The following is a 25,684-nucleotide window of genomic DNA, read 5'->3' as shown; positions in this document are numbered from 1 at the left end:
CTAACTTATAATAATTTAAAACTACAAAATATTTTATTTTATCTTATATTCTATTCTAAAGTTCATTCATAATAATAAAATATTAGAACTAATATTACAAAAGTAATTTTAAATTTAATTATTTAAAAATTTTTATAAAATGATTAAGTGATAATATTAAAATATTAGTAATAAAACGATACAAGAAACACGATAAACGCTTCATGATGATTTTGTAAAATCGAAGAGTGTATCGATTTAAAAGTGTATCGTGTTGTGTTTTCAAGTAATATTTCGTGACAATAATGAGTTCAGAATTAATTTTAGGTGTACGTTTAGATCTTCAAACATTAACTACAATTAAATTAAGTGATATTAATTTTAAGACAAAAGTAGCAGAACTGAAATATGAAACAGCTGGAAGGGTTAACCTATCAAAAGAATTATTTGGTAAGATGTATTTCTTTGTTCTCTTTTTTTTATATTTTTTTGTTCTTTTTTTTCTTAAATCAGTTTTCTTAAGTCAATGTTTTAATTTTCTTTAATAGAAAAATAATATATAATATTCTATTGATATTATATAAATATATTATATAAATAATATTATATAAAAAAAATATGTAATTGTTTTCATTAGATAATTATTAAGTTACAACTATAAATATATATAATAAAAGTATCTTAATATGTTTCATTTTGTTTTTTTTGTAGAACTGATTTATTGTGGATGTGTTCTTGAAGATGATATGACTTTAGAATCTTATGGTTTAAAAAATGGTGCAATGATACATGTTTTAAGAAAAAGGGAACCAGAACTACCATCATTTCCTAAATATATATCAGAAGATGGTATTTTACAACTTGTATCTGCATTTAAGTCCTTCAAAGAAAACCCTGGACTTCGAAGTGCTTTAAGTGTATATTGATTTTACTATATATTTATGTAATTTATAATATCTAAAATTTATTACAGAAATCACTTATTAATTTTAGCGTATAGGGAAAAAACCAGAAGTTATGGATAATATTATTTCATCTTCTCCTGGATTACATGAAGATACTGTAGCAATTGCTATTTTGCAAGATCCTGATTTAATGTCATATTTTACAGATGTAGATACTGTTCGAAGGTAAGCTTTTATATATTTTTTAATTTTCTAATTATTTAGAATTATAATATATATTAATTTTTTTATTAGATTTGCAGAGGCACATCCTGTTTTGGTAGAAGCTGCCCAAAATATAGCTGCAGCTGTTCATGCTGAAGCACATAACAACATAACTTTTGGCATCAATTCTTCATTGTCTAATTCAGAATCTGCTGCTTTTTCTTATAGTTTAGATAATTTAAGTGGTGATGAAGAAATGGCAGGGGATTCTTCTCAGTCTTCAGATTCTACACAACCATCAAATTTATCTTCTAATCCAACAAATTCTGCTGTTACTGTTGCACAACTTGCTGCAGCAGTTTCTAGAGCAAGAGCTGGAAGTTTTCCCCTTTCTGATTCTTCTTCTTCTACTTCAGCTAGTAGCGCGAATTCTCGAATAATAACAGCAGAAATGTTTACACAAGCTATGCAACAAGTTCATTCACCATTAGTTTTACCGAGACCGTCAAATTTACGACGAATGTTAGCGCAAATGCATGAATTAGGGTTGCAAAATGATAGAGTGAATCGTCGAGCATTACGTCTCACAAATCATGATTTAAGAGCAGCAATTGAACTTGTGCTCAGTGGTTTAATCAATAATTAAGTTTATTAAATTAGAATTTACAATACACTTATTTGAATACTATATACAAAAATTGTATATTTCTTATTTTTATGCATTAAATTAAAAAGTACTTTATAAAATTTAAAAGATGAACAATTTTTTAACCGAAAAATTTTAATTACTGTTTTGATTTTAAAAATATTTTTGAATGCATAAAATTAATAATATCAGAATAGATATATAAAATAAAATTTTTGTGTTTTAAGAAATAAAAAAAAACAATATAATTTCTCTGTTTATATACTTTTGATAATATTATAATAATTATATTTTATATAATTTTATTAATGTATATATAAAACTGATAAATATAAAGAAATAATAAAACTAAGTAATTAATAATTTAATTGCATATTTCTTTAAAAAATATCCTTTATCATTTAATTCACATATTAAATTAACTAAATTTAATCAGATTTTTTTATAATAAAAATTTAATTATAATTTAAAATTGCGTATATTTATATAATATTTTGATATAATATAATTTATATAATATAAAACAATTTATTTTTATTTGTACATTTTTTAAGGGATTATTAAAAAAATGTGCATATTTTAATTATGAATTTTTTATTATATAAATATGAATGTGCAATTGCAATATTATATTTTTAATATTTAATGTATATTTTATAATGTATATCGTATTTTTTAAAATATATAAAGCATATATAGTTTTTAAAGTATATATAGTATAAAGGCTTTAATGTAATGTTTTTAAAAATATTATTCAAAATTAATTTATTGTTTGATTATGTTTTATTTTATTTTTATGATGAATTTTAATATATATTTTAAATAATAATTCAAATTTTTAGTATAAAATATAAATAAATGTATATGAATGAATTATTTAATTTTTTTTTATTTAATCTTAAGAAATTAGTCTAATAAAAATATCGATTATAAATTTCATGTATATAAGTTCATAATTTCACGAATTTAAAATTATTAATTCTAATATTATTAATTTTTCGAATTGAAATAAACGAAAAAGAAAAAAGAAAGAATATTTTACTTAGAAAGGATGTTTCGAATTAAGTGATGTTTCGCAGAGCACTATAAGAAAGTGAATGTATAACATAATGCTTATGTATTGCTAATTCTGTTACATGTGTGCAGGGGTGCACTGTTATACGAACACGATTATGCATATATATATATATGTGAGCGCGCGAATGAACTAAAGAGAAGGGGAATTGTGCGATGCTCCGTCAGTAGGAATCGGGATTTTGTGACGGTTAGACGTGTCGTGGAGTGGCGAGTCTGAGAAATCACACGAGCACGTATGACAGAAGCAGCACGTGCTTACGCGAATGCATAAATGTGCATATTAAGTTAATTCTCGTTCAGTGTAATTTCAGTGACAGAAGAGACGGTTGCATCGGTCTCTTCGGTGTATAATCGTGGACCTTAGTTAAGAAGTTGCCAGCATCGGTCTATGTTACATGAGATGCGGTTGGTTGTATTTTTGAAAAACATTGAATGTTAGAATTGTCGTTTTTTTTCAATGGACAGATGTGAGGATAGCTCAACAGCGTGAATATTCATAGTGTGAGGTTATGGGGGGATCGGATACCTGACAGATACTTTGTTCTCTACTCGAGATATCTTTTCTCGAGGTTGAGAAAGAAGGTGAAGGATGAAATACCTGCTTTTATTCGTTTGTGATTGATTCTTTTTTAAATGAAAGACACGTATTTGTACCGGTCTATCCCCTCCATTATATATGAGAATAATGCAACGAAACGTTAGACTACATTTGTAACAGAGGTCCGATACCTAGGGTGAGCCAGCTACGTTGCTAAAATTTCATATTTCTTTTAAAATTAATATTTTTATTTTGTCAGATTTTCAATATTTCTTTTTCTAATATAAAAATTTCATTTTTTATATTGCCAAGAATGAATTCAAACATTTTCACTTTAACTTATTTTTATTTATTCTGTAATATAAATTAGAAAATGATATAATATAAAAAAAGAAAAGCAAAAAATATTTGTGATAAGAATGTGTTCACTTTTCTGATACGATAGAATATAAAATGACAAATAAATGACAATTTATTTTTAAAATAGAATGAAAAAAATATATTTCTCATGTATAATCGATCGAAATATCTTTGAAAAATGGATAATCATAGGTTCGTTAGAATATTTGTCACGTTGCACGTTGCATTCCATGACAGTTTCGTAAATATTACGTGAACAAATTAAATACGATTCATAAAAATTTCTAATGTTCTCTTTGAATTTCGAAGCATATTTTTATTAATAATATATTTTGATAAAATATTTATTAAATAAAAATTGAAATTTTTTAAAACTTTAACTTTAGTAAAATAAATAAATTGTTAAATTGTTGTTAAATTATTTACTAATATATAACAAAAATATGGAGAGTTGATTAAAATAAATTTTTTTTACTTAAATTAATATTTTTTTAATTAAATTATTTATTTATACATAATTTTCTCACAAATTTATGCAAAAATTTATTCTAAATTTGTTTAAATATTTTCTTTCATTTCAATAATAATTTTACTATAATAATTTTCAAAAATAATTAAAAGTATCTAATAATTTAGATGGAATAATTTGAAGCTATAACTAATAATAGGTAATAAATTATAAATAGATAAAATTATTTATTTATTTTAAAATATTTTATATTAATTATAAATCCAGTATAGTATACAATCATTTAACAGTTTCAGGTAACACGATGCTTCCAAGTTGCAGCTGATTCAAAAGTGCATTTGTGAATGATCATTAGAAATGCAAATAGTTTTGAACTTGTGTAAATTAGAATGATCTATTTTGACATTAATCAAGATCAATTCTTTCATTAATTAGTTGATTTAGCTTGTTTCGACTTACTCCGAAATTCCTTCTAAGAATAATAAAAAAGATATCGTACTAAATTTAATAATAATATTTTTCTATAAATCGGATTTAATTATAAAAAACGTAATATTTATTTATGACGATTACAGTACTCTTTTATTTCATCGAATTACCAGAAGAAATAATAAATTTGATATTTTAATTGAAGCTTATATGAATTATATAGTCCTTTTTATTAATTTATATTTAGAAAAAGAATATTTAAAAAAATTATTTTACAAGATCCATGCATCGAAAATAAAACATAATTTCTACACTAGTCAGAAAATTACATTTTTACGAACAATGTTGCGAACTATTAATTCAATAACTAGATCATCCATGCATTAACCCGTCAAGAGCTAGTAATTATGTGTGGAGTGTTGTAAACAAGGGTAATTTCATAATTGACAAGCCTACACGGTAGTTGTTAACTAATTGTAACAGAAGAACCAAGGGCACCGGGTACCGATTATTTTTAAGACATATCGATTCTAAGGGATGCTATGAATACAAATTTTCTTCTTATCTTATATTAATTTATTCTAGATTAAACTTTAAATATTAAGGTTCATGTACAATAGCCAACATAAAAATATATTTTACAAAATTGTCCCTTTTTTTTAACATAAAGAAAGATTTTCCAGAAGATGAAAAATATTTTTAAATGTTTACAATATTAAAGAAAAATTTGACAACTCTCATTTTATCGAACAATTTTTCTATTCTTATATAAAAATTGGTTCAAGAATTTTTCGTTCTTATGGAAAATGTTTGAAACACATATATTTTAAAATATTCTTTATTAAGCAACGTAGATTAAAATGAAATTATATTTTATTTAGTGATATGATTTTTTTTGTACATTATTAATGATAATGATGATTTTTATTTATCTCAAAATAGATATAATATAATTAGATTATGTTACAAATTTATAGAAATATTAATACAATTTTCAATAAAAATTAGAAATGATGCATATTTTTTTCGTAAATAAATACAAAAAAATAATATCTATTTTTTCTTCACAGAATCAATTGGATATCGAATTATGAATCACATTGACATAAAATACTCAAGTCAAAATTGGAGGAAACATTCGTAGCCATACATAGTCACCCTTAAACGTGCGACGCCATTTTGAAGTTACGTCACCATTTTGAAGATCAACGTTTTTGCTTATAAAACGATTGTAAATAGAAAACTTGTGATTTAAAGATAAATCAATCGACAAATTCGCGGTAGACAGGGAGGAATTAACAGATTGTTTTTTTTAATCATCTATTTTTTAATAATATATTTTAGTTGGTCTAAATAAACGTTCAACTTACCAGCTTCTAGATCCTAATCGAATCCGCTGTCAATTACATCGCCAACGATAATCACGGACGAAGAATTATTAAGAAATTAAGAGACAAGAATAGATTAAAAATAAAAATGGCACATGAAAATGGTATAAGCGGTGATACCGATTCCGAAACGGTAGAATTGAATCCATTGAGAAGAACCAGATTCCATGTAAATCGAGTGGACAGTCTTGAAGGTCGAGCGAGCCTTCTTGGAGAACAAGAAACGAGAAAGTCCCTCCGACACATGACTAGGGAGGCACTGCCTAGACTGGATAATTATAGAAACATTATGAGTATCCAGGCCGCTCATAGACCGTCTTTGGACGAGCTTCACAATCCCACTGTGCTTAACAAGGTAAGAATGATGATACTTGACCATTAATAGCACCGCTATTTCTTTGTTTTATAATGCTTCTGTAGTTGTGTGTTCATTATGGTTACTGGCTATATGTGATGCTATACGCTCGGTATATTCTTCTCTGCTCCTTCCCAACTTCAATCATTTAATGGATTTGTACAAGATAATTTTTTTTATTCCAATGTCGTTTTGATAAGCAAGAAAATTTTCAAGTCTTCTTAATCGATTCTTTTGTTTTTTATTCAAATGATGAATAAACAATAGGTCATATAAAAGTTGTTTACAAAAGATTTCCATAATGAAGTCTCTACTATTATGGTGCGATTAATTTAATATTGGTTGAAATGGTAGATAGAATTTTTTACGACTTTTCTGACTAATGTTGTTTTTATAACATTGCTTGAATTAATACTATATAATCGCTTATTGCGGAACTCTAATTGTAACGATAAATTAATTTACAGCTTATCGCTAACTCAATGCATTCACATTTTATTCGAACTACAACAACTAGTAGAGTATAACTATAATTAATCAGACGTAATACAAGAAAGAAAAACGTGGATTATTCAAAAGTAATCCCTCTCTTTAAAATCAAATCAACGTTCATCCGAAGAATTTTCTAAGTATTTTATATATAATCATCGTTATACTCCATTGTGTATTGCTTTTGGTCTTCCTGATTTAAAATAGTGATGTCGATGACCAATAATGGTGTGCACGAACACACATGCACGACGATTGATGTCATACCATCTACATTGACATTCACCCATTTCTTAACTCAGTTTATCCCTTATCTACGATTCTTTTTCAACGAGAAATCTAAAATTAAACGAGAGTTAGCAAAGTGATTATACATAATCTAATCATAATAATTTGTAAGCGTCCATAAGTAATATTTGATCATTTTTACTTTATTGAACATATACAGAATATAATTGAAATAATTTTTTTAACAATGCTATGAAAAGTTTTCTAAAAAAAAGATAGAAAAAAGAAATTAAAATTGTAATATATAGTTATCTTCATTCGTGTTGTGATATAGATTTATCAAAACTTAATATTGTATATCTAAATTTTTATTATTAGTTTGGTATATTCTTTGAGTCATACATCTGTATTTCCATCATCTTGCCACGAAATATTTTGTTTTCATTATTCAAAATAGTTAAAATTGAAATTATGAGAATAACGAGAAATTTTTATAATTATTTTAAGACGAAGTTACATTTTATCTTTAATAATCTATATATCCTTAAGTTTTATAAATATCTTTATATATTATATTATAGTAATTAGATATTTGAGATTTGACATCATAAAATTATTGTTGAGACTTTCGGATATAAATCTTTTCTTTTTAGAACAAAATTGATGTTTTCTAAGAGATATAGTAATTAAAAAAATTATCTTTAACCAAAACTATAAAAATTGATTGAATATTTCCATGAATTTTAAAGTTAAAAATTAAATGTTTTATAAAATATACCATATAATATTTCCATTTTTACCATATAAGAAATTAATCAGAAGCAATTTTTGTTTGTTCAGCTGATAATATTTCGTTCTACACAATCAAAAAAATATTGAAGAAATATTAAAGAATATTTTTATATTAAATATTCGTTCAAGAAAAGACATCATATTTGTGTATTCTTTTAAGATATAATTTATATACTTGAATTATAATGTTTGAATTAATTGAACTAGATGAATCTAAACGAATCTGATTCAATACTGCATATATTTAATGGAACTGTTTCTTAATTAACCCTTTTGAAATTGTACGACACGGTCGGAACAAATATCAACATTTGTTCCAATCAACTTTTCTCCTCAAGACGACGAACCATAAATCTCGACCATAAATCGTAATAGAACAGCTTCGAGCCGAAATTACTTTTGCAAAGTCTCATGATGTGTTTAGCTAAATATAAGCCTCGCTAAACTGATTGCTACGACGAAATATGATATGTCCGGCATAACCATAGTACTGTAACGACTTAAATTCATCATGTAGATTGCCCCTGACACGGGGTTAACTATAATTCAATCGAAATATATATTCGAATGCGATCGCGAGTTCGCTTGATTGTTTCGTTGCATATACTTAATTTAATGATATATTATACTAATCAATTAAGTGTGTCGTATCATGAAATAATTCATTTTCGAACAAGAATATGTTTTGTATCGAGTTTGATTTAAGTTAAAAGAGAAAAGGAGAAAACGCAGCTTATTTAATGATAGATACGTGACGGAATGAAAACTTTCGAACGTGATCACAATGAAAAATTTTAGAGAACGACACGTGAAAGCATTTGTTTCAAGCATATATAGACCAGATAAGCATCTTGTTCAATATCAACCGATAAAAACACTTAATTATCAATGTAATCTATTGATTCAGCACTTAATATATAGATAAATTATTTTATTACTTATAATTATTGGAGTTTCGCTAAATCTCTGTTCGTACTACTTAATTTGAGATTCTATTGAGTGCATTAAAAAATATCTTATTATATTGTTTTTTAAACTCTTGAGAAATGAAATTATAAAAAAAGATAGAAAATTATAACTTTATTACCTTCTAAGCATTTTTAAATTAAATCAAAATTAAATATTCGTTCCTTTAAGAGATAAAATTGGAGAGTTAAGAGTAATTTACACAAGATTTGAAGATTTTTTTGGAATAAATCGATATTCATAATAGTAAACTGCTAAAATTTATTAGCAATGAATTTTTTATGAGATTTTTAATTAAAAGATCAAGAATGATCAGTAAATATTGGAAAACGCATGTATAAGTAATATTTAAATTTATTTTTTAGAAGCGCATCAATTCAGTAGAGCTAATTAGCAACGCGTTTCTTGTGAAGATGAAAATCGACATTTTTTTACTATCCCTAATTTCTTTGGAAAAAGAATGGCGAAATCTTATTTTCGCACCGTCTCTCTTGAATCGTCAAAATTAATTAGCAACATATCTTCCACGAGGATCAATCATAGCCCTCCATCAAAAAATCTTGGAAATCGCGTGCGCGAACATGGATAACCTTCATGGTTCGTGGCATATTAAAATAGAAACCCACGTTCGGTTGAACAATTAAAGCATCACTTGAAGTGATCGCAAATGCCACAAGACTGTCTCATCAACTGCGCAATGCTCGACAAATAATGCCATTTATTTGAGAAATAAGTATATTCGAGAAGTGTATATCGAAAATCGTGATAAAAAAAGTTTCAGAAATAGATAGTTTCTTGTATAAAATTAGAATGAAATTTTAAAAAAAATTCTATTTTATATTTTTTAATTCATTTTTATACAAAGGATCATTTGCTAAATTCTATTTGTACTACGACTTTATATTTTACAATTGCATTTTTTAGTAATATAATAATATTTTAGATTTTAGATTCAATGAAGTATGATCTATCATAATTATTTCATTATCATCATATATTCATTTCGCTATTCTTTTTTTATTCATTTTATTATTAAAATACATATGAAAGAAATGAACATATCTAACGAATGACTATATATATTAGCACATATATATATTCTTATTATTTCATCATATCAATCGACGTGTAAAAGGTCAACGACGAATAACGAATCAATTTTATTTGAATCGATTATGAATAACTTATGGATTGAACAATCAATGGATAAAATAAACAATAGAAAATAAACAATAGAGACAATAAAATTGAAATATCACTGGCAAATCCAAATTGTGTGTCGTGTGTGTAAGACTTAATGATACTGTCGATAGGACCAGTAAAACGCGTGCTCCGAATACATTACGAGTCGAGGGATAAGCGTTCGTTATTATTTGACTATTATACCACGTATCGTACCGACGTGTCACTATCAAAGAGTTTATATATGGCCAGTATGCGAGAAGCATCTTCCTTTCCTTGTCGTTCATTTCTTTCGTGCAACGTGCTCATAATTCACTTATACGCGTCTCGAGTACTTACATGCATGATCTGTGACAATGAACAAATGAGTTCTCTTTCGACAGGTCTTTTTTTCTTTCTCATTGTACATCTTCATAATATGCTTATTAGAAAAAATGAATTTGTATTTCTCGATGATTTCAAGATATAATAAAAAAAAAAGGAACAAATATTCTTTTATAAATTGGAAAGCAATACTTTTATACGCAAATGATACGCTAATGCTTTGTCAATAACATTAAAATATAATATAAAAATTATTTTTTTAAGTTTTTCACATCAATGGATTTCAATCAAAATGAAATCATATTGAAAACTTAAAATTTTGAAAGTTTTGATTTACAAAACCTCTTGTTTTTGAAATTTATTTGAATAATTTGATGAATTTTCTCGTTGCATTTGTTATTAGGAGTTAAGCCACGAGATTAACTCCGCGCAGATACGTAAGAATAATTTTACAATTATACCGAACTCCAAGGCACGATATTCGAGGAGATATAACGGGAAATAATGGGATGAAATAATCGTCTCTCTAAGAGTTATAAGCTTGAACAGCAAAAAGATATCCCTGAATCGCGGATGTTCGTGTTTCTAACTATTTTCCAAATAAATTTTTGAATTATTAAAGATAAGAAAAAATCATTGAATTCATTTAAAGGAAATTGATATAATTAAGTAAAAAATGATTAAATAATTGATTTAGATAATGCTGAAATTATTTATGTTTTAATATTGAAAATCCTAAGTTCTTAATTCGTTATAAGATGATGTCAATGGAAGTATAATTGAATTACTCAGTATTTATTTAGTAGTTCATTTATAAGGTTTCCACAAATATTTGTCTGATTAGATATTTAGAAAAACTGAAACTAATTCTACAATTTTCATGTAATATTTGATTTTAAAAAATTAATATTCGTAAATTAATTTTTTGACAGATCTTCCATTATTCTTCTATTCCATATTTATAAGTTTTATTATAAGTTTTTGTTTTTCTAATTTCTTTGATATTTATCTCAATTCTTAGTCAGTTTTTAATTTTTTATACTAAAGATTTAATAGTTATAGAAATAATAATTAATAATTGTACTATTATTATTATTATTATTATAATATAGTTTGTCTTAAGTTGGATAAGAGCATTTCTTAAGATCTCCAAACTGAATTTCTAAAAAAATATCTCAACATTGGGCGATGTATAATGTATGACATGTGAGGCATTGTTACGTAAATCGTTAATCTTCATTGGTCGACTGGCGACCCTTCCTCTAGACGAATCACCTTCAATGCCGATAACCACCTCTAAATCTCAATTTACGCGTAACACTCATGCAGAGAGATCTATAGATCTTTCAGCAAGTTTTATAGTTTAATTCTTTTTAATTCTCTAAATACTTCTATATATGAATGGAATTAAAAACTGATATAGATTGTTCATCATTCTAGAAATTCTGTTTTAAAATTATGCCAAATGATGATTTAACTTGAACGTGAATAAAATATATGGACAATTGATCGTAGAATTTTTATTATAAGATAATCGAATTGCTTAAAATTATATTTGACTTTGATATTCTAGGGTGCAGGATCGCATAATTTGCCACCAGTGCAAGTGAAGCCACCGACTTCCGGAATAAAATTCGGATGGATTCAAGGAGTTTTATTAAGATGCCTTCTCAATATTTGGGGGGTAATGCTTTTTTTACGTCTCTCCTGGGTCGTAGCACAAGCAGGCATAGGTATAGTATAATTATAAAAAAAAAATACTTTACAGATTTAATATTATTATTTTTTTATATATATATTTTTTAGGAGAAGCTATTTTATTGATTTTAACAACGACAACTGTGACTACGATAACATCGTTATCTATGTCGGCAATTAGCACAAATGGTCTCATTAAAGGAGGTGAATATTATCAATAAATTTATAATCGATTAATACCCGATTTAATCGATTTAAATAATAAATAATTAAAAACAATAATTTTTAAGAATTTTATTTGAATTTATATCGATTAATATGGTTTTCTATAAATTTCAATTGCCTTTGGTGTCAGTCGATAAGATTAATTAAATATTTCCTGCAGGTGGCACGTATTACATGATTTCCAGATCACTGGGGCCAGAATTCGGAGGATCTATAGGACTTATATTTTCTTTGGCGAACGCGGTCGCTTGTTCTATGTATGTTGTTGGATTTTGCGAGAGTATGGTCGATTGCTTAAAATCAAATGGAGTTTGTATTGTTGATTGCGACAATACGGATATTAGAATTATAGGTCAGTACAAAAAAATTGTGTAATATGATTTTTTTTTTCTAAAATTTACTATAGAATTTCTTTTTCCATAGGTTGTATCACGATAGTTCTGTTACTTTTGATCGTTATGATTGGATTGGAATGGGAAGCCAAAGCTCAAATTGGTTTGCTGATTATATTGCTTTTAGCTATCGCTGATTTTATGATCGGCACCTTTATTGGACCTAAAGATGATCAAGAACGGGCTAAAGGATTTATGGGATATAATGGTAATATCCATGATAAAGATATTGCTTATTTAGAAAATAGTAACTAAATTATAATAAAAATAATTAAATGAAATCAATATCGGTAATATATATCATATAGATAGAATGTCATAGATAATTTCAAAAATTTCATTTTATATTCACAGCTGATCTATTCAAGGAGAACTTTTATCCGGATTATAGATATAGTGAGGGAATGAAGCATAATTTTTTTTCAGTCTTGGCTATTTTTTTCCCTGCGGCTACAGGTATCCTGGCAGGTGCGAATATATCCGGTGATTTGAAGGTGATTTAGATTTTTCATATATAGGGAATATATACATTCTAACATAAAATTTTACTAAGATTTTTAATCGCATTATATCAAGCAAAATTAAATTTATATTTCGTTGTATTTGATTATTGTATTATTTCCCAAAATCAACTTTTTAAATATAATATAAATTACAATTATTACAATCTATAAATAAAATCGATTTTTTTAGGATCCGCAAACAGCTATTCCTAAAGGAACATTGTTAGCTATTCTTTTAACAACTATATCTTACCTCTTTATGGCACTTATGGTGGGCGGCTCAGTTATGCGAGATGCATCTGGCGATGTTAATGATCTGTGGAACATTTTCAATAGTTCATATACTGCCTTATCAAGTTCGAATACGACTAATGAAACAACTGAATCTTCAATTATTGTAAATTCCAATCAAATAGTATGGAGTATATATAGTACAAAATTTAATTGTACAGGAAATTGTCAATATGGTAGCCATAATAGTTTTCAGGTATTTTTTTAAAATTATTTTTATTTAAAAATAAAAAGTAAATAAATATTTAAATTTTATATTGATAATTTCATAGAAAACTATTTTAGGTGATCGAATTGGTTTCTGCATTTGGACCTTTTATTTATGCTGGATGTTTTGCAGCTACTTTATCAAGCGCTTTAGCATCATTAGTTTCCGCACCCAAAGTATTTCAGGCACTTTGTCTTGATAAATTATATCCTGGAATAGCATGGTTTAGTGGCGACAAAGATAAAGAACCAATTCGTGGTTATCTTCTTACTTTTATAATCGCAGTTGGTTTTATTTTAATCGGTAAGCGTCATGGTTTTATATTTTTGATAAATAAACAAATTATTTGTTAATATTTATTATTTTAAATAAAAATTTTTATTTATTTCAGGAGAATTGAATGCTATAGCTCCTTTGATCTCAAATTTTTTCTTGGCTGCCTATACTCTTATTAATTTTAGCACTTTTCATGCTTCGTTGGCAAAACCAATTGGTTGGAGACCAACGTTTAAAGTAAAATTTGCATTAAATTTATTGATAAAAAAATTACTTATTTTATAATGGTAATATGATTTTTTTTATATTTTATTATTTTAGTATTATAATATGTGGCTAAGTCTTGCTGGTGCTATTCTCTGTGTTTCTGTGATGTTCTTGATCTCATGGTGGACAGCGTTGATCACATTATTTGTAGTATTAACACTTTATTTAATAGTTTCTTATAGAAAACCAGGTAATATTTTATAAGTATTTTGATTATATAAGAACAAAAACATAAAAATAACAAATTAATTATAATTATTTTGTAGATGTTAATTGGGGTTCTACAACACAAGCCCAAACATATAATAATGCCTTAAATGCTGTTCAACAATTAGATAGAGTTGAAGAACATGTTAAAAATTATAGACCTCAATTGTTAGTATTAAGTGGCACTCCAAGTGCAAGATCAGCACTTATTGATTTTGCACATCATATTACTAAAAATAATAGTTTATTTATTTGTGGCCATATTATTGAGGTATAGTATTTTTTAATTAAAATTATTACATATTCTTTAAATAATAATATATTTAAATTTCCATATTTTAGACACCAATATCATATAAGACGCGAAATTCCATGATTGCGAATTGTACTTCCTGGTTTAGAGCAAATAAAATTAAGGCATTTTATTCTCTGGTGGATGGTGCAAATTTTCAAGACGGCACTACTTCTCTTTTACAAGCTGCCGGTTTAGGAAAAATGAAGCCTAATATTTTATTAATGGGCTATAAGCAAGACTGGGCAACTTGTCCTCGAGAAAATTTAAATATGTACTTTAATATAATGCAGTGAGTACACACACACACGCACGCACACACACACACACACATATATATATATATACATATTAAATTTATAAACGAATTAAGAAAAATAAAAATTTTGTGGTAATTTTTTTTTATATAGCAAAGCTTTAGATATGCATATAGCAGTAGCTCTTCTTCGAATAAGTGAAGGTTTAGATTGTAGTATAGGAGATGTTGAAGAACAAAAGAAAAGTATCCAAACAATTCCAGGGAATCAAAGCTTTTCTCAACTTAGCCAAGGTTTATATAATACTTAATACTTTTTTTCATAAATATTAAATTTTTTTTATATTTTCTTATCATATATCTTATATTTTCTTATCTTCTTTAATTAATATTTATTTTTATAGCCAGTAGTACATCAGATATTTCTATTCCTGGAAGTCCAGCTCCAAGAAGATCTAAAATGATTAATGAATATCCTAATCCAACTGCAGAAGATCAACGTGAAAATCGACAAAATTTCTTACCCATAGCGAAAGATATACTTAATGCTGTAACAAAATTTCAACGTAAACAAAAAAAGGGTACTATAGATGTATGGTGGTTGTATGATGATGGTGGTTTAACTCTTTTATTACCTTATATTATCAGTACAAGACGTAATTGGTCTAATAATAAATTAAGAGTTTTTGCTTTAGCAAATAAAAATTCTGAACTCGAATATGAACAAAGAAAGTAAGTAATAGATATATTCTTGTAAATGAAAATAGATAACATAAATTTATTAATTATATTATTGCTTTATTATTAGTATGGCAAGTCTTTTATCGAAATTCAGGATAGATTATTCTGCATTGAAAGTTATACCAGATATTTCAAAACCAGCACAGAATACTACCAAAAGTTTCTTTGATTCATTAATAGCAAATTTCCAAGAAACAGAAAATACAAAAACAATGAATGATGGTATTATTTTTATGAAATTTTTATAACTTTGAATTATGAACAAGAAAAGATTAAAAATTAATTTATTTTCAGATATTATCAAAGATTCTGAATTAATTGCTATGAAAGAAAAAACAAATAGACATCTACGTTTAAGAGAATTATTACTTGAAAATTCTATGGACGCTAATTTAGTAGTTATGTAAGTAAAATTACATAAACTAATCTTTTTAATTATTTTAAATCAATTTTATTTTATTTTATTTCTTCTTTAGGACATTGCCAATGCCTCGAAAGGGTGCTGTTTCAGCACCTCTCTATATGGCTTGGCTCGAAACTTTAACGCGTGATATGCCACCATTTTTACTTGTTCGAGGAAATCACACATCTGTTTTAACTTTTTACTCTTAATAATATAAAATAAATAACAAGACTTGTGCATTATATGATATTGAAATTAATTAAAGTATTTTATTTTATCAATGACTTAAAATATTGTCATGAATGCGAAGATAAAGAGATAAAATAGATGAACTGCCGTCGAATATGATAAAAACAGAAAGAAGGCTTTATATATTTATATAAAAAGGCAGATGTTTGAATGAGTTAGCAATAATATTCAAGTGTGTTTAGTAAGTGTCAATTTTTGAATATACATATTGAATATAATAAATGCAGCAAGACTGTATTATTTTTTTAATAACACGTTTGCTACAATAATTGTTCCTAAATTTCGAAATGTTTTCCATCCACCAATTGTAAAAAAATTACATCCTTATAAATACTTAAAATAAATAATAATATAATATACTATAAATTGTACAATTACTAATAATACATTTTACATGCTTGCTTACAATTATTTAAAATTTCGATAATAGATTATATTAAATTTATTTAAAAAATATTCATAATATTTTAAATGATTATAAGCAAATATTAATTTTTAGAACATAAATTTGAAAAAGAAAATCCTCATTTTAGATAGTGTATATATATATAGATAAAGAAGATAGAATTATATATGAATTTTTGACACATGCGCGCGCGCGCACGCGCATACACATTTTAACTTATTACAAAACTTTTCAAATATATAAATTTTTTTTAAAATAAAACTATTATTTTATTAATTGAATTAATAATAAATATATTTATATATACTTTTGAAAAGGAAATTAAACAGAATAGGAAATTAATAAGGAAATTAATAACATATATATAGTATATATTTTTTATTTTGTTTACAATTTTATAGCCTATATATTTTGGAAAATTTTTTAAAGAAACATATTAAATAATATCAAAGTTACAATTGTTATAATTTATAAAATATTCATTGCAAAACTATTTTTATCACAAAATTCAAAGAAATGCAATATTTTTATAATAAAAAGAAGATAAAAATCACAAAATACAAATATATGGATTAATATGAAAATGCATATTAAAATATATAAAAATACAATAAACTTATTATAATATTGTCATGAGTTTAAAGAATATTAAAAAATTATATTATAGTACTGCAAATTCTATTATTAATTTTCTACTGTTATTATAACTCTGCCAAAACAATTTAAAGCTTGTTGCAATATATATTGTATATATATGAAATTTGTTTTTATACACATCATTTATTTATTTATTTTTTTTTGATCCGTAGACTCTTAATCATGTAACTTTGCTATAATGTGAATCAGCATTAACTTTTAACTATCAGTGCTTTTATATATCATTAATTTTGCAGTATATAATTGCATTATAAAAGAGCTCTATTTGAATAATTAAATGAACACTTTTTATAGACTAGTAGCAAATGCATTCAAGATATTAGAATACTGATAATTGATTTTTAATAACTGTCTAATAATTGATTTCTATTTAACACAAGATATCAAAAGTAGAAGATATAGATGTAGTTTATTATTATTTTAATTTTATGATTTTGTTCTTTTTGTGCTACATTAAAATTTTTTTGATTTATTTATTTAATTTATAAATTAATTTTTTAAAGTATTTTTTGTTTTTGTAAAAAAAATTTTGTGCAATATGAATTTCTATGATATTTTGATAAATTTATTATGAATAAACATTCATATATTATTCAAGTAAAATATAAGGTAATAACTAATTAATCATAAAATATGTTTGAAATCATAAAAATATAAAAATATATATCTAATGTTGCCATGATAAAATCTTAGAAAAAAATAAATCTCACATTAATGGCAAGATAGGTGTAATAATTTTATATCATATAAATCTATAAATTAAATTAATAAAGTTTTAATATATTATTTCTACTGTAAATATCTTAAAATCAAATATATTAATCTTCTTAATTATATAAAATCTCTTTTATATTAAGATAATTTTTTTATAAAATAATTATAAAATAATCTTTTCTGTTCACATTAAAATAGTTATTAAAGTTTTAGAGTGACGTATATATGCTACGTCATTATGTTAATGTTTTTGCACAGCATTTTGACATCATTTTCTATTAGAAATATTTAAACTCTTGATTTTATAATTCACATCAATATATAATTCTAGCACTTATGCTAGGTATTTTCAATTCTTGGTTTAAATACTGCGAATATGTCTGGGTCTACGTACTAATAAACAACAAGAAGTCAAACCAGAACTGACCTTTGCTAATTCAGACATACGTAATGATCTAGTTGGAAATTCAATTTTTTCTGCAAAAACTTTACTTGATTGTGGAATTTCATCTTCTGATCTGTGAATTAGTGTTCCATTCACATAAAGTACATTGGCTGCAGCATCTTCAGGCACAGTTAATGTTTGGTAACTATAAGTTGCTTCTCTCTCAATTCTCTACATTACAAACAACATATATATATAAAAAAAAATATAAACAGATAAAAATTATTGTTAGATTACAATTAAATACCTTTAAAACTTCTTGAGATTCTTTTCCAGCACCTACACAAATAATATCTGGACCAGCCATTGTAACTAAACCTTTAAGACGTTTGGATTCAGCAACCTATAAATAATAATTGAATAAAAAATACACATACTCTCAATCTTAAATAATATATATGATGTAATTATAAATGCAATAAAATAGAAAATTATTAATTTCTTTAGATATATAATATTTTAACTATATTAGAAATAATAAAAAAATGTTTTTATTTCAATAAAATAGATTTTTAAATAATTTAAGCATTATTTTCATTAGCTAATTGTTTTTTGTAATTAACACAAGGCACGAATAAAAAAATATTATTATTTAAATATATTATAAAAATATATATATTATTTCTTTATTGCATTGCAGAGGAAAAGAAAATAAAGAAATTATATAATATACTAATTTGAATTGACTTTAATATGCATATTATGAGCAATAAATAATGTAACTTTAATCAATTATTAAAATTTCAAGAAAATGATTATTATTATTACTTCAAGAAAATGAAATATTTTTTTTCCAAAAAAATAATTTTTTATATTTTATACATCTTTTTTTATATACAATTGATTAAAATTACATTATAAAATTTCATAACATGATAAATTTATGCAAAACATTATAAATATTAATCACATGCGAGATTAAAATATAGTTTTGTGTACCAGTGTATGTATGTGTTTCATGTGCAAAATTGCACTAAGCCATAACTCACATACTAGATAAAACTCCATCTGAAAGCATTCTGTAAAACATCTGCAATGGGTAATTGTAAAAAATATATTCAACAAATAAATTTGTTGGAATCGTGCAAAATTGTGTTTCTAAATTGTGAAAAATTTTTTCAATATAATATGCAAAAGAGAGTCAGTCTAATACACCCAAACCTGAATTGGGGCTGAGGTAAGACTCTCCACTATCACCTCTTCGCCACCATCACCCACCTTAAATGAACATCAGAAAAGTAAATCTTTGATATTTTATTTTAATTAATCATATTTTTAACCAATATATTTATGAATATGTGTAAGTATATATATGTGTTACATATTTTATAAAAATATGTTTTAAATGTTTTTTGTTATAATAATATTTTGTATTTCAATATTATTTATTCAAAGAATAAATAATAGAATTAAATATATAATTGTTAAATTAGTAATAAAGAATATAATTATTAAATTAATATATGTATAAATATATGTATATAAAATATAAGATACAATTACCCATATATTTATTTTATTATAATTATATCAATATTATCACATTTCACAAATTTTTAACATATAGAAATAAACATATCATGGAAATACTAAGAATATAAAAAATTACATTTCTAAAACAATCACAATATACATATACATTTTGATGTCCTTATAACACATAATACTTTTGATGACACAAGTTATGCTACAAATAAGAATATTGAATAAAGTTATAAAGCAAACAACATTAATTCTTTTTATTTTAAGAAATATTCAATTAAATAATTTTCATGCAATATATTTTACATTTTCAGAATAAAGAAATATTAGAAATAGATTTGTATAAGATAGAAGATTTAAAGATTAATATAATATATAATATATATTAAGAAGCAAATAACTATACAAATTATACTAAATAATTATTTAATTATTTAGTAATTATTAATCAATAATTTACTAACCTTAATAGGTACACAGGGATATTCTGGAAATGCTGCTGCAACTGCTCTCGCACCTGCTTCATTTGTATAATGAGATAATCCAACAAAAAATTCACGACCTATAAACAATTATTTTTAATTAATATTTTTTTTTATTATAATTTAATATTTAAAACAAAATTTACCAGTAAATAAAACATCTCCTCCATCTAAACGAGCATTTTTATCGGCTATTTCTATAAGAGGAATTTCCAATTCCTTCTTCAAAACAGCTCTAATTGTCTCAATCTAAAATTATATTATTAGTCTAGTCATTCATATATTTAACATATATTTAGAAACATTACTAATATAATAATGTTAGTATACATGAAAATATAATAAATTTATTTTTTTGCAAACACAAAGAAATAATTTAAATTATGTTTTTTAAATTACACACACACACACACACACACATATATATATATATATATATATGCATATTATTATACATATATATATATATATATATGCATATTATTATACATGTATATTAAAATATAACTTTTTTACAAAAATGCAATGAATTAGAATCTTTTTTTTTATAAAATAATATTATTTAAAAATATTTATTAATTTTTATAAAATTTTATATAAATATACCTCTTTTAGGCGCGATGGTTCATTGGGTCGAGCTATAAGTGCAATACCATTGCATACAACTGCAATATCTTCAACAAAAACACAAAGCGGTGAATTTTCGTCTGGTGGCATTTCAACAACATCGATATCGAGTTCTCGTAAAAGTTGAGCAAGTGCCAAATGTTGAGTTCTAGCTTCATCTAATGTGACCTCGCCTCTTGTACGAAGTGAAAGAGGAATTCTGCATAAAACTGCATGAGTATAACGATGGAGAGGCATAATGCACTAATAGAAAGATTTCTTTCTCAAAATGTACTTAAACTTCACTATTTTTTATCTATTTAAATTATAATGTAACAATCACAGAATAAGTACTATCTTCCTATTAATTTTATTAGAACACCGAATGCTACAAATGTAGATCTTGACGTTTATGTAAAAACAACAGTAAAGCAGTATTCTAAACATTTACATTTATAATGTCACCAGATTATAGCGCCAAATGATTTTAAACTTTCTAAATTTCAAAATAAAGATTTTGTTTTTAATATATGAAGTATTAAGATTTTATAATAATATAGAAATATTTATTAAACAATAATATTATATAAAAATAATATTTCAGTATTATTCTTATATTATATCTGGAAAATAATAGATTGGTAATGCTGAATAGAAATAAATTGAAATATATAGAGATATTATGATTTGTCAAACGTTTAAATGTAATTTAGAAATGCTATAATACATAAAAAAATGAGGTAAAGAAAACTTAATTTACAATGGTATCGCATAATAAGCGATAATTATGCGTTTTAAGTTTGTAAGAACGTTATTAGTGCTTGCACTATTAGGTAATATCATTGTATGGTATAGAATATGGAGGTTATTTGCTACACAAAACACTTTACGATTGTTGACACCAAATATCGTTACTCCTGATCCTCCACAAAAATTTCATCGTCGATTATCTCGATTAGTAACTGTGGTTATACGAGAGTTTGAAACTTTTGAAAATGATGTGACTTCAACTGTAGAATCTGTATTAAGCTTTTTTCCTACTATACCAATTTTAATAATAAGCAATGAATTGCCATATCCTCCATTGGAATTAGACTTTGCAAATGAAAGTATGCAGAACGTTAAATTAATAAATTTGCAACCGGAATTTAATAAATCTTACGATGAAAGAAATCCTCTTTTTTATGTGCGAACAAAATATGTTTTATTTCTACCTGATGGTAGTCGACTTTCTACTAAGCAAATCATACAAGTAAGAAACATTATATATTTTTATTATTCTCTTTTAAAGCAATTTTTTAAATTTTAATAATTATTATAATAAATAAATATAATTGTATATATAATATTGTTTGAAATTTTTATAGGAAACTGTAACACAAGCTACAAAATTAGGAATAGTTAGTGTACCAGTAGGAACTGTAACTTTAAATTGCATTCATATAGATTTAAAAGTGAAGGAATGGAGTGTCAAGTTTTCATATATAACTGGTAATGAATGTGATGGAATAAATGGAAAACATGCTACAATGCTTGAAACTAAATTATTAAAAAAATTAACTGATCCTTTCTTATTACCTTTTACGGATGCATTATACATTCAAACAACTGCATTAGGAGCAAAGGTTTGTATTTTCTTAATTTTAACTTAATTTAATTTGAACTTTCTTAATTTTATTTTTAATTAATTTTATATAAGAAAAGAAAAAAATTTTAAATAAATTATTTAAGTTAATTTAGTGGATGTTTTTTTTGTAATTTTGAATATTTAAAAAATTTGTGTTTTTTATTTTTTTAAATATTATAATAATTTAAATTTACAATAAAAATAATTCAATTAGTAATATATAATTATTATATATAAGCACTAATATTAATAATTAGTAAAATTGATTCTAGTAGATAATTTATTACATGTTACCAGATTCATATGTTATCAAATTATCATTTTAATGAAGGAAAATCATTGTATAAAAATCAGCAATCTCAATGGAAGATACAACAATTATATCAAAATCGCGAAAGATCTATGTTTGAAAAGTTGGGAATTAAAAAAGTTATAAGAACTTCCAATTCTATAGAATGGTATGGTTGTTCTAGAGAAAGTATTAGATGTTTTGGATCAGTTGTAAATGGTGTTCCTTCTTATCTTTATCAAAATCGATATACCCCACCTTGTTGCCTCTCAGGATTAAGGAAAGTTGCTCATCATGTATTTGATAAATTAGAAGAAGTTGGTATCAGATTTTGGTTAGAAAGTGGATCTTTACTTGGTGCTATGAGAAATGGTGATATTTTACCATGGGATCATGAAGTACAAATAGGAGTAAATCGTGATGATCTTGAAAGATCACCATGGTTAATTAAAGCCATGAATAAACCTATTATTGATAATCATGGTTTTGTTTGGGAAAAAGCAACAGAAGGAGAATTTTTTAAAGTGCAGTATTCAAAAATAAATCATTTAACTGTAAATATACTTCCATTTTATGTCAAAAATGGTTCTATGGTTAAAGATGCATGGTTTTTAAATAATAAAGATTTTCCAGAGCAATTTCTTCATCCAATGTCAAGTATTGAATTTGCTGGTAGACAAGTACCATGTCCAAACAATATTAGGGATTTTTTAGAATTGAAATATTTTAGAGGTGTGATTGAAAATCCAGAAATTCCTGGTAAAATTTCTTTTTAAAATTTTGTTTATTAAAAATTAATCTTGTAATACATCATATACAAAATTAGGAAAATAATTTTTTCTAAATATATAATTTACATTATCTACTTAATAATTGTCTTTTACTATAAATATTAATATTGAGATTTTACAATCTCTTTTTATGATTTTAATTTTATCCAAATTAGTATAAAAAATTGAATTAGAAATATATTATAGTATTTTCAAATGAAAAATATTATTTTCTAATATTTTATAAAATTATATATTAATTATAAATTATTATTAATTTGGCTAGAAATTTAGTATGAAAACAAAAAAAAATTCTATAAAATATCTTTGAAAATGTAGATGTTATATATTTTTTAATATTTATAATAAATATAGATACCAACAAATTTTTATTATATTTAAATAATTATTAAATATTGATAAGAAATTTTACTTTTTTAAATTTCATTAATGATAAATTATTAGATGTTTCAAGTTCCTAAAAAAATTATTTATTTTAAATAATTAATTGTTTTAAATATGATATTGAAACTTGTATTTATAATAAGTTACACATACAAAAATCTTTCTTCTAAAAAAAATATAAATTTCTTTCTACTAAAGAAAATATAAAAATATTTAGAAAGTAATATTTTGTAATTTTAATTCTTTCATATGCAATCTCAGTATTAATTATAATATTAAAAATTTTATTTTTATTTTGTTTTATATAAAGAAGTTAATGTGCCAATAATACAAAAATTATTTATTTTTATGAATAATATATTTTTTTATATTTTTATATATTATTTAATATTTATTTACCTCATATATTTAATAACTTTAATAATTTATTTGATATAAGAAAACTTTATATAATATAAATATTTATTTAAAAATAAATGTAACAGACACTGTGATAGCCAGTGCTTACTATATTTGAAATATCTGCATATAAAATTTTGTATAATGATAATATTTTGTATTAAGTTTATAAAGAATTTGCATATGTATTATTGAATTAAAATTTTTAAAAATACTAATTGAATTTTTAATTATGAAAATATTATATTTTCATTTATATGATATATTTTCTATAATGATTTTAAATATATAATGCAATATTTATAAATATATTTTTTTTTAATTATTATTTTTTTAAATATATATTAAATTTATTAAATATATATTTAATAATAAATTTATTAAATTTTGTATATATATAAATTAAATGTATTTCTAAAATTACAAACTTATTCTTTAGAAGTATTTAAAAGTAGATTTAAATTATATGAAAGTATGTGGCATTGTTATATGTATGGAATTGCAAAAATTTTCATAATTCTATTTATAAAGAAATATATTATAGTAGTTTCATAATCGTTAATAATTGCTTCTAGTTTAGAAGACATGTTACAGCAATAGATGATAAGTTTAATTTTATAAATTATTCTAAATTTAGTGCCAATTTGTTTATAAAGATATTAATGATAGATATGTATGATAGTTATTTTTTGTTATAGAAAATGTTAATAAAGTGTTGATGTTTACAAAAATATAAAAAGTCTTTTTATAATATAATGTAATAATAATGATAAAAAATGATATCTATAATATATTTAAATATATTTTATTTAAAAAAATACATACATACATAAAATATATTTATGATTAAAAATATGACTTAATTAATGTATTACTCTTGTATCTTTTGGTTGTGGCAAAACAAGTGGTTCACGTACAAAACTTAATAATCTTTCTAATTTTAAAATTTCTAATTCTCTATGAGTTAAATGAAGTTGTTTCTTGGTTGGTTTTACTTTCAATCTGAGATTTGGTGATAGTTTTAATGTATTTATTGTACCTCTATTTATATAAACATATATAT

General features: G+C 24.1%; 5 protein-coding genes across 11 annotated transcripts in view; 3 read left to right on the top strand and 2 right to left on the bottom strand.

Moving 5' to 3' along the window:
• The first annotated feature begins 284 nt into the window (after window positions 1-284).
• LOC108004226 (ubiquitin-like protein 7) lies at window positions 285-2,097 on the top strand. The gene is made up of 4 exons (XM_017066973.3): window positions 285-429; window positions 691-896; window positions 973-1,109; window positions 1,179-2,097. The coding sequence occupies exons 1-4, from the start codon at window positions 285-287 to the stop codon at window positions 1,732-1,734; spliced, it is 1,044 nt and encodes a 347-aa protein (XP_016922462.1). The 3' UTR covers window positions 1,735-2,097.
• An 865-nt stretch (window positions 2,098-2,962) lies between these two features.
• On the top strand, window positions 2,963-16,705 carry LOC108004236 (bumetanide-sensitive sodium-(potassium)-chloride cotransporter). Of its 5 annotated transcripts, none has more exons than XM_017066995.3 (19): window positions 2,963-3,216; window positions 5,678-5,838; window positions 5,981-6,350; window positions 11,905-12,064; window positions 12,138-12,233; window positions 12,415-12,606; window positions 12,678-12,854; window positions 13,001-13,140; window positions 13,340-13,636; window positions 13,726-13,951; window positions 14,040-14,161; window positions 14,246-14,381; window positions 14,458-14,669; window positions 14,741-14,982; window positions 15,101-15,240; window positions 15,351-15,678; window positions 15,755-15,909; window positions 15,982-16,090; window positions 16,164-16,705. In XM_017066995.3, exons 3-19 carry the CDS (start codon window positions 6,084-6,086, stop codon window positions 16,297-16,299), a joined length of 3,135 nt encoding a protein of 1,044 aa, XP_016922484.1. In that variant the 5' UTR covers window positions 2,963-3,216; window positions 5,678-5,838; window positions 5,981-6,083; the 3' UTR covers window positions 16,300-16,705. The 5 variants fall into 5 exon arrangements, with proteins under 5 accessions (XP_016922484.1, XP_016922483.1, XP_016922482.1 ...); XM_017066994.3 differs by having other exon boundaries at window positions 2,963-3,393; XM_017066993.3 differs by having other exon boundaries at window positions 2,963-3,545.
• A 403-nt stretch (window positions 16,706-17,108) lies between these two features.
• On the bottom strand, window positions 17,109-21,783 carry LOC108004224 (N(G),N(G)-dimethylarginine dimethylaminohydrolase 1). 2 transcript variants are annotated; one of them, XM_017066969.3, is made up of 6 exons: window positions 21,132-21,783; window positions 20,672-20,774; window positions 20,508-20,605; window positions 19,723-19,779; window positions 18,809-18,904; window positions 17,109-18,732 (listed from the first exon to the last, which is right to left on the bottom strand). In XM_017066969.3, exons 1-6 carry the CDS (start codon window positions 21,387-21,389, stop codon window positions 18,478-18,480), a joined length of 867 nt encoding a protein of 288 aa, XP_016922458.1. In that variant the 5' UTR covers window positions 21,390-21,783; the 3' UTR covers window positions 17,109-18,477. The 2 variants fall into 2 exon arrangements, with proteins under 2 accessions (XP_016922458.1, XP_016922459.1); XM_017066970.3 differs by lacking the exon at window positions 19,723-19,779.
• On the top strand, window positions 21,780-25,360 carry LOC108004232 (ribitol 5-phosphate transferase FKRP). The gene is made up of 3 exons (XM_017066990.3): window positions 21,780-22,383; window positions 22,499-22,756; window positions 23,056-25,360. Exons 1-3 carry the CDS (start codon window positions 21,919-21,921, stop codon window positions 23,821-23,823), a joined length of 1,491 nt encoding a protein of 496 aa, XP_016922479.1. The 5' UTR covers window positions 21,780-21,918; the 3' UTR covers window positions 23,824-25,360.
• LOC108004231 (dynein intermediate chain 2, ciliary) overlaps window positions 24,897-25,684 on the bottom strand; it is a 31,926-nt gene continuing 31,138 nt past the window's right edge. For both annotated transcript variants that reach the window (XM_062082813.1, XM_028669935.2), the window contains one exon: window positions 24,897-25,662. In XM_062082813.1, coding sequence (XP_061938797.1) covers window positions 25,485-25,662 — 178 coding nt within the window. In that variant the 3' untranslated portion in view covers window positions 24,897-25,484. The remainder of the gene's footprint in view (window positions 25,663-25,684) is intronic.

Source organism: Apis cerana, linkage group LG12 (genome assembly GCF_029169275.1).
Source record: "Apis cerana isolate GH-2021 linkage group LG12, AcerK_1.0, whole genome shotgun sequence".
Classification (NCBI taxonomy): Eukaryota; Metazoa; Arthropoda; class Insecta; order Hymenoptera; family Apidae; genus Apis; species Apis cerana.
The sequence above is the reverse complement of the archived record's forward strand: the minus strand, read 5'-3'. Positions and strand labels throughout refer to the sequence as shown.

Excerpts from the sequence above, each read along its gene's own strand:
- LOC108004232 (XM_017066990.3), top strand. The coding sequence starts at position 21,919 with ATGCGTTTTAAGTTTGTAAGAACGTTATTAGTGCTTGCACTATTAGGT. Across the intron at positions 22,384-22,498 it reads CTACTAAGCAAATCATACAA|GAAACTGTAACACAAGCTAC; the intron begins GTAAGAAACATT and ends AAATTTTTATAG. Across the intron at positions 22,757-23,055 it reads CAACTGCATTAGGAGCAAAG|ATTCATATGTTATCAAATTA; the intron begins GTTTGTATTTTC and ends ACATGTTACCAG.
- LOC108004226 (XM_017066973.3), top strand. The coding sequence starts at position 285 with ATGAGTTCAGAATTAATTTTAGGTGTACGTTTAGATCTTCAAACATTA. Across the intron at positions 897-972 it reads GACTTCGAAGTGCTTTAAGT|CGTATAGGGAAAAAACCAGA; the intron begins GTATATTGATTT and ends TATTAATTTTAG. Across the intron at positions 1,110-1,178 it reads GATGTAGATACTGTTCGAAG|ATTTGCAGAGGCACATCCTG; the intron begins GTAAGCTTTTAT and ends TTTTTTTATTAG.
- LOC108004224 (XM_017066969.3), bottom strand. The coding sequence starts at position 21,389 with ATGCCTCTCCATCGTTATACTCATGCAGTTTTATGCAGAATTCCTCTT. Across the intron at positions 20,775-21,131 it reads AACCATCGCGCCTAAAAGAG|ATTGAGACAATTAGAGCTGT; the intron begins GTATATTTATAT and ends ATATAATTTTAG. Across the intron at positions 20,606-20,671 it reads AGGAGATGTTTTATTTACTG|GTCGTGAATTTTTTGTTGGA; the intron begins GTAAATTTTGTT and ends AATTGTTTATAG.
- LOC108004236 (XM_017066995.3), top strand. The coding sequence starts at position 6,084 with ATGGCACATGAAAATGGTATAAGCGGTGATACCGATTCCGAAACGGTA. Across the intron at positions 14,382-14,457 it reads AGTTTCTTATAGAAAACCAG|ATGTTAATTGGGGTTCTACA; the intron begins GTAATATTTTAT and ends ATTATTTTGTAG. Across the intron at positions 15,910-15,981 it reads TACAAAAACAATGAATGATG|ATATTATCAAAGATTCTGAA; the intron begins GTATTATTTTTA and ends ATTTATTTTCAG.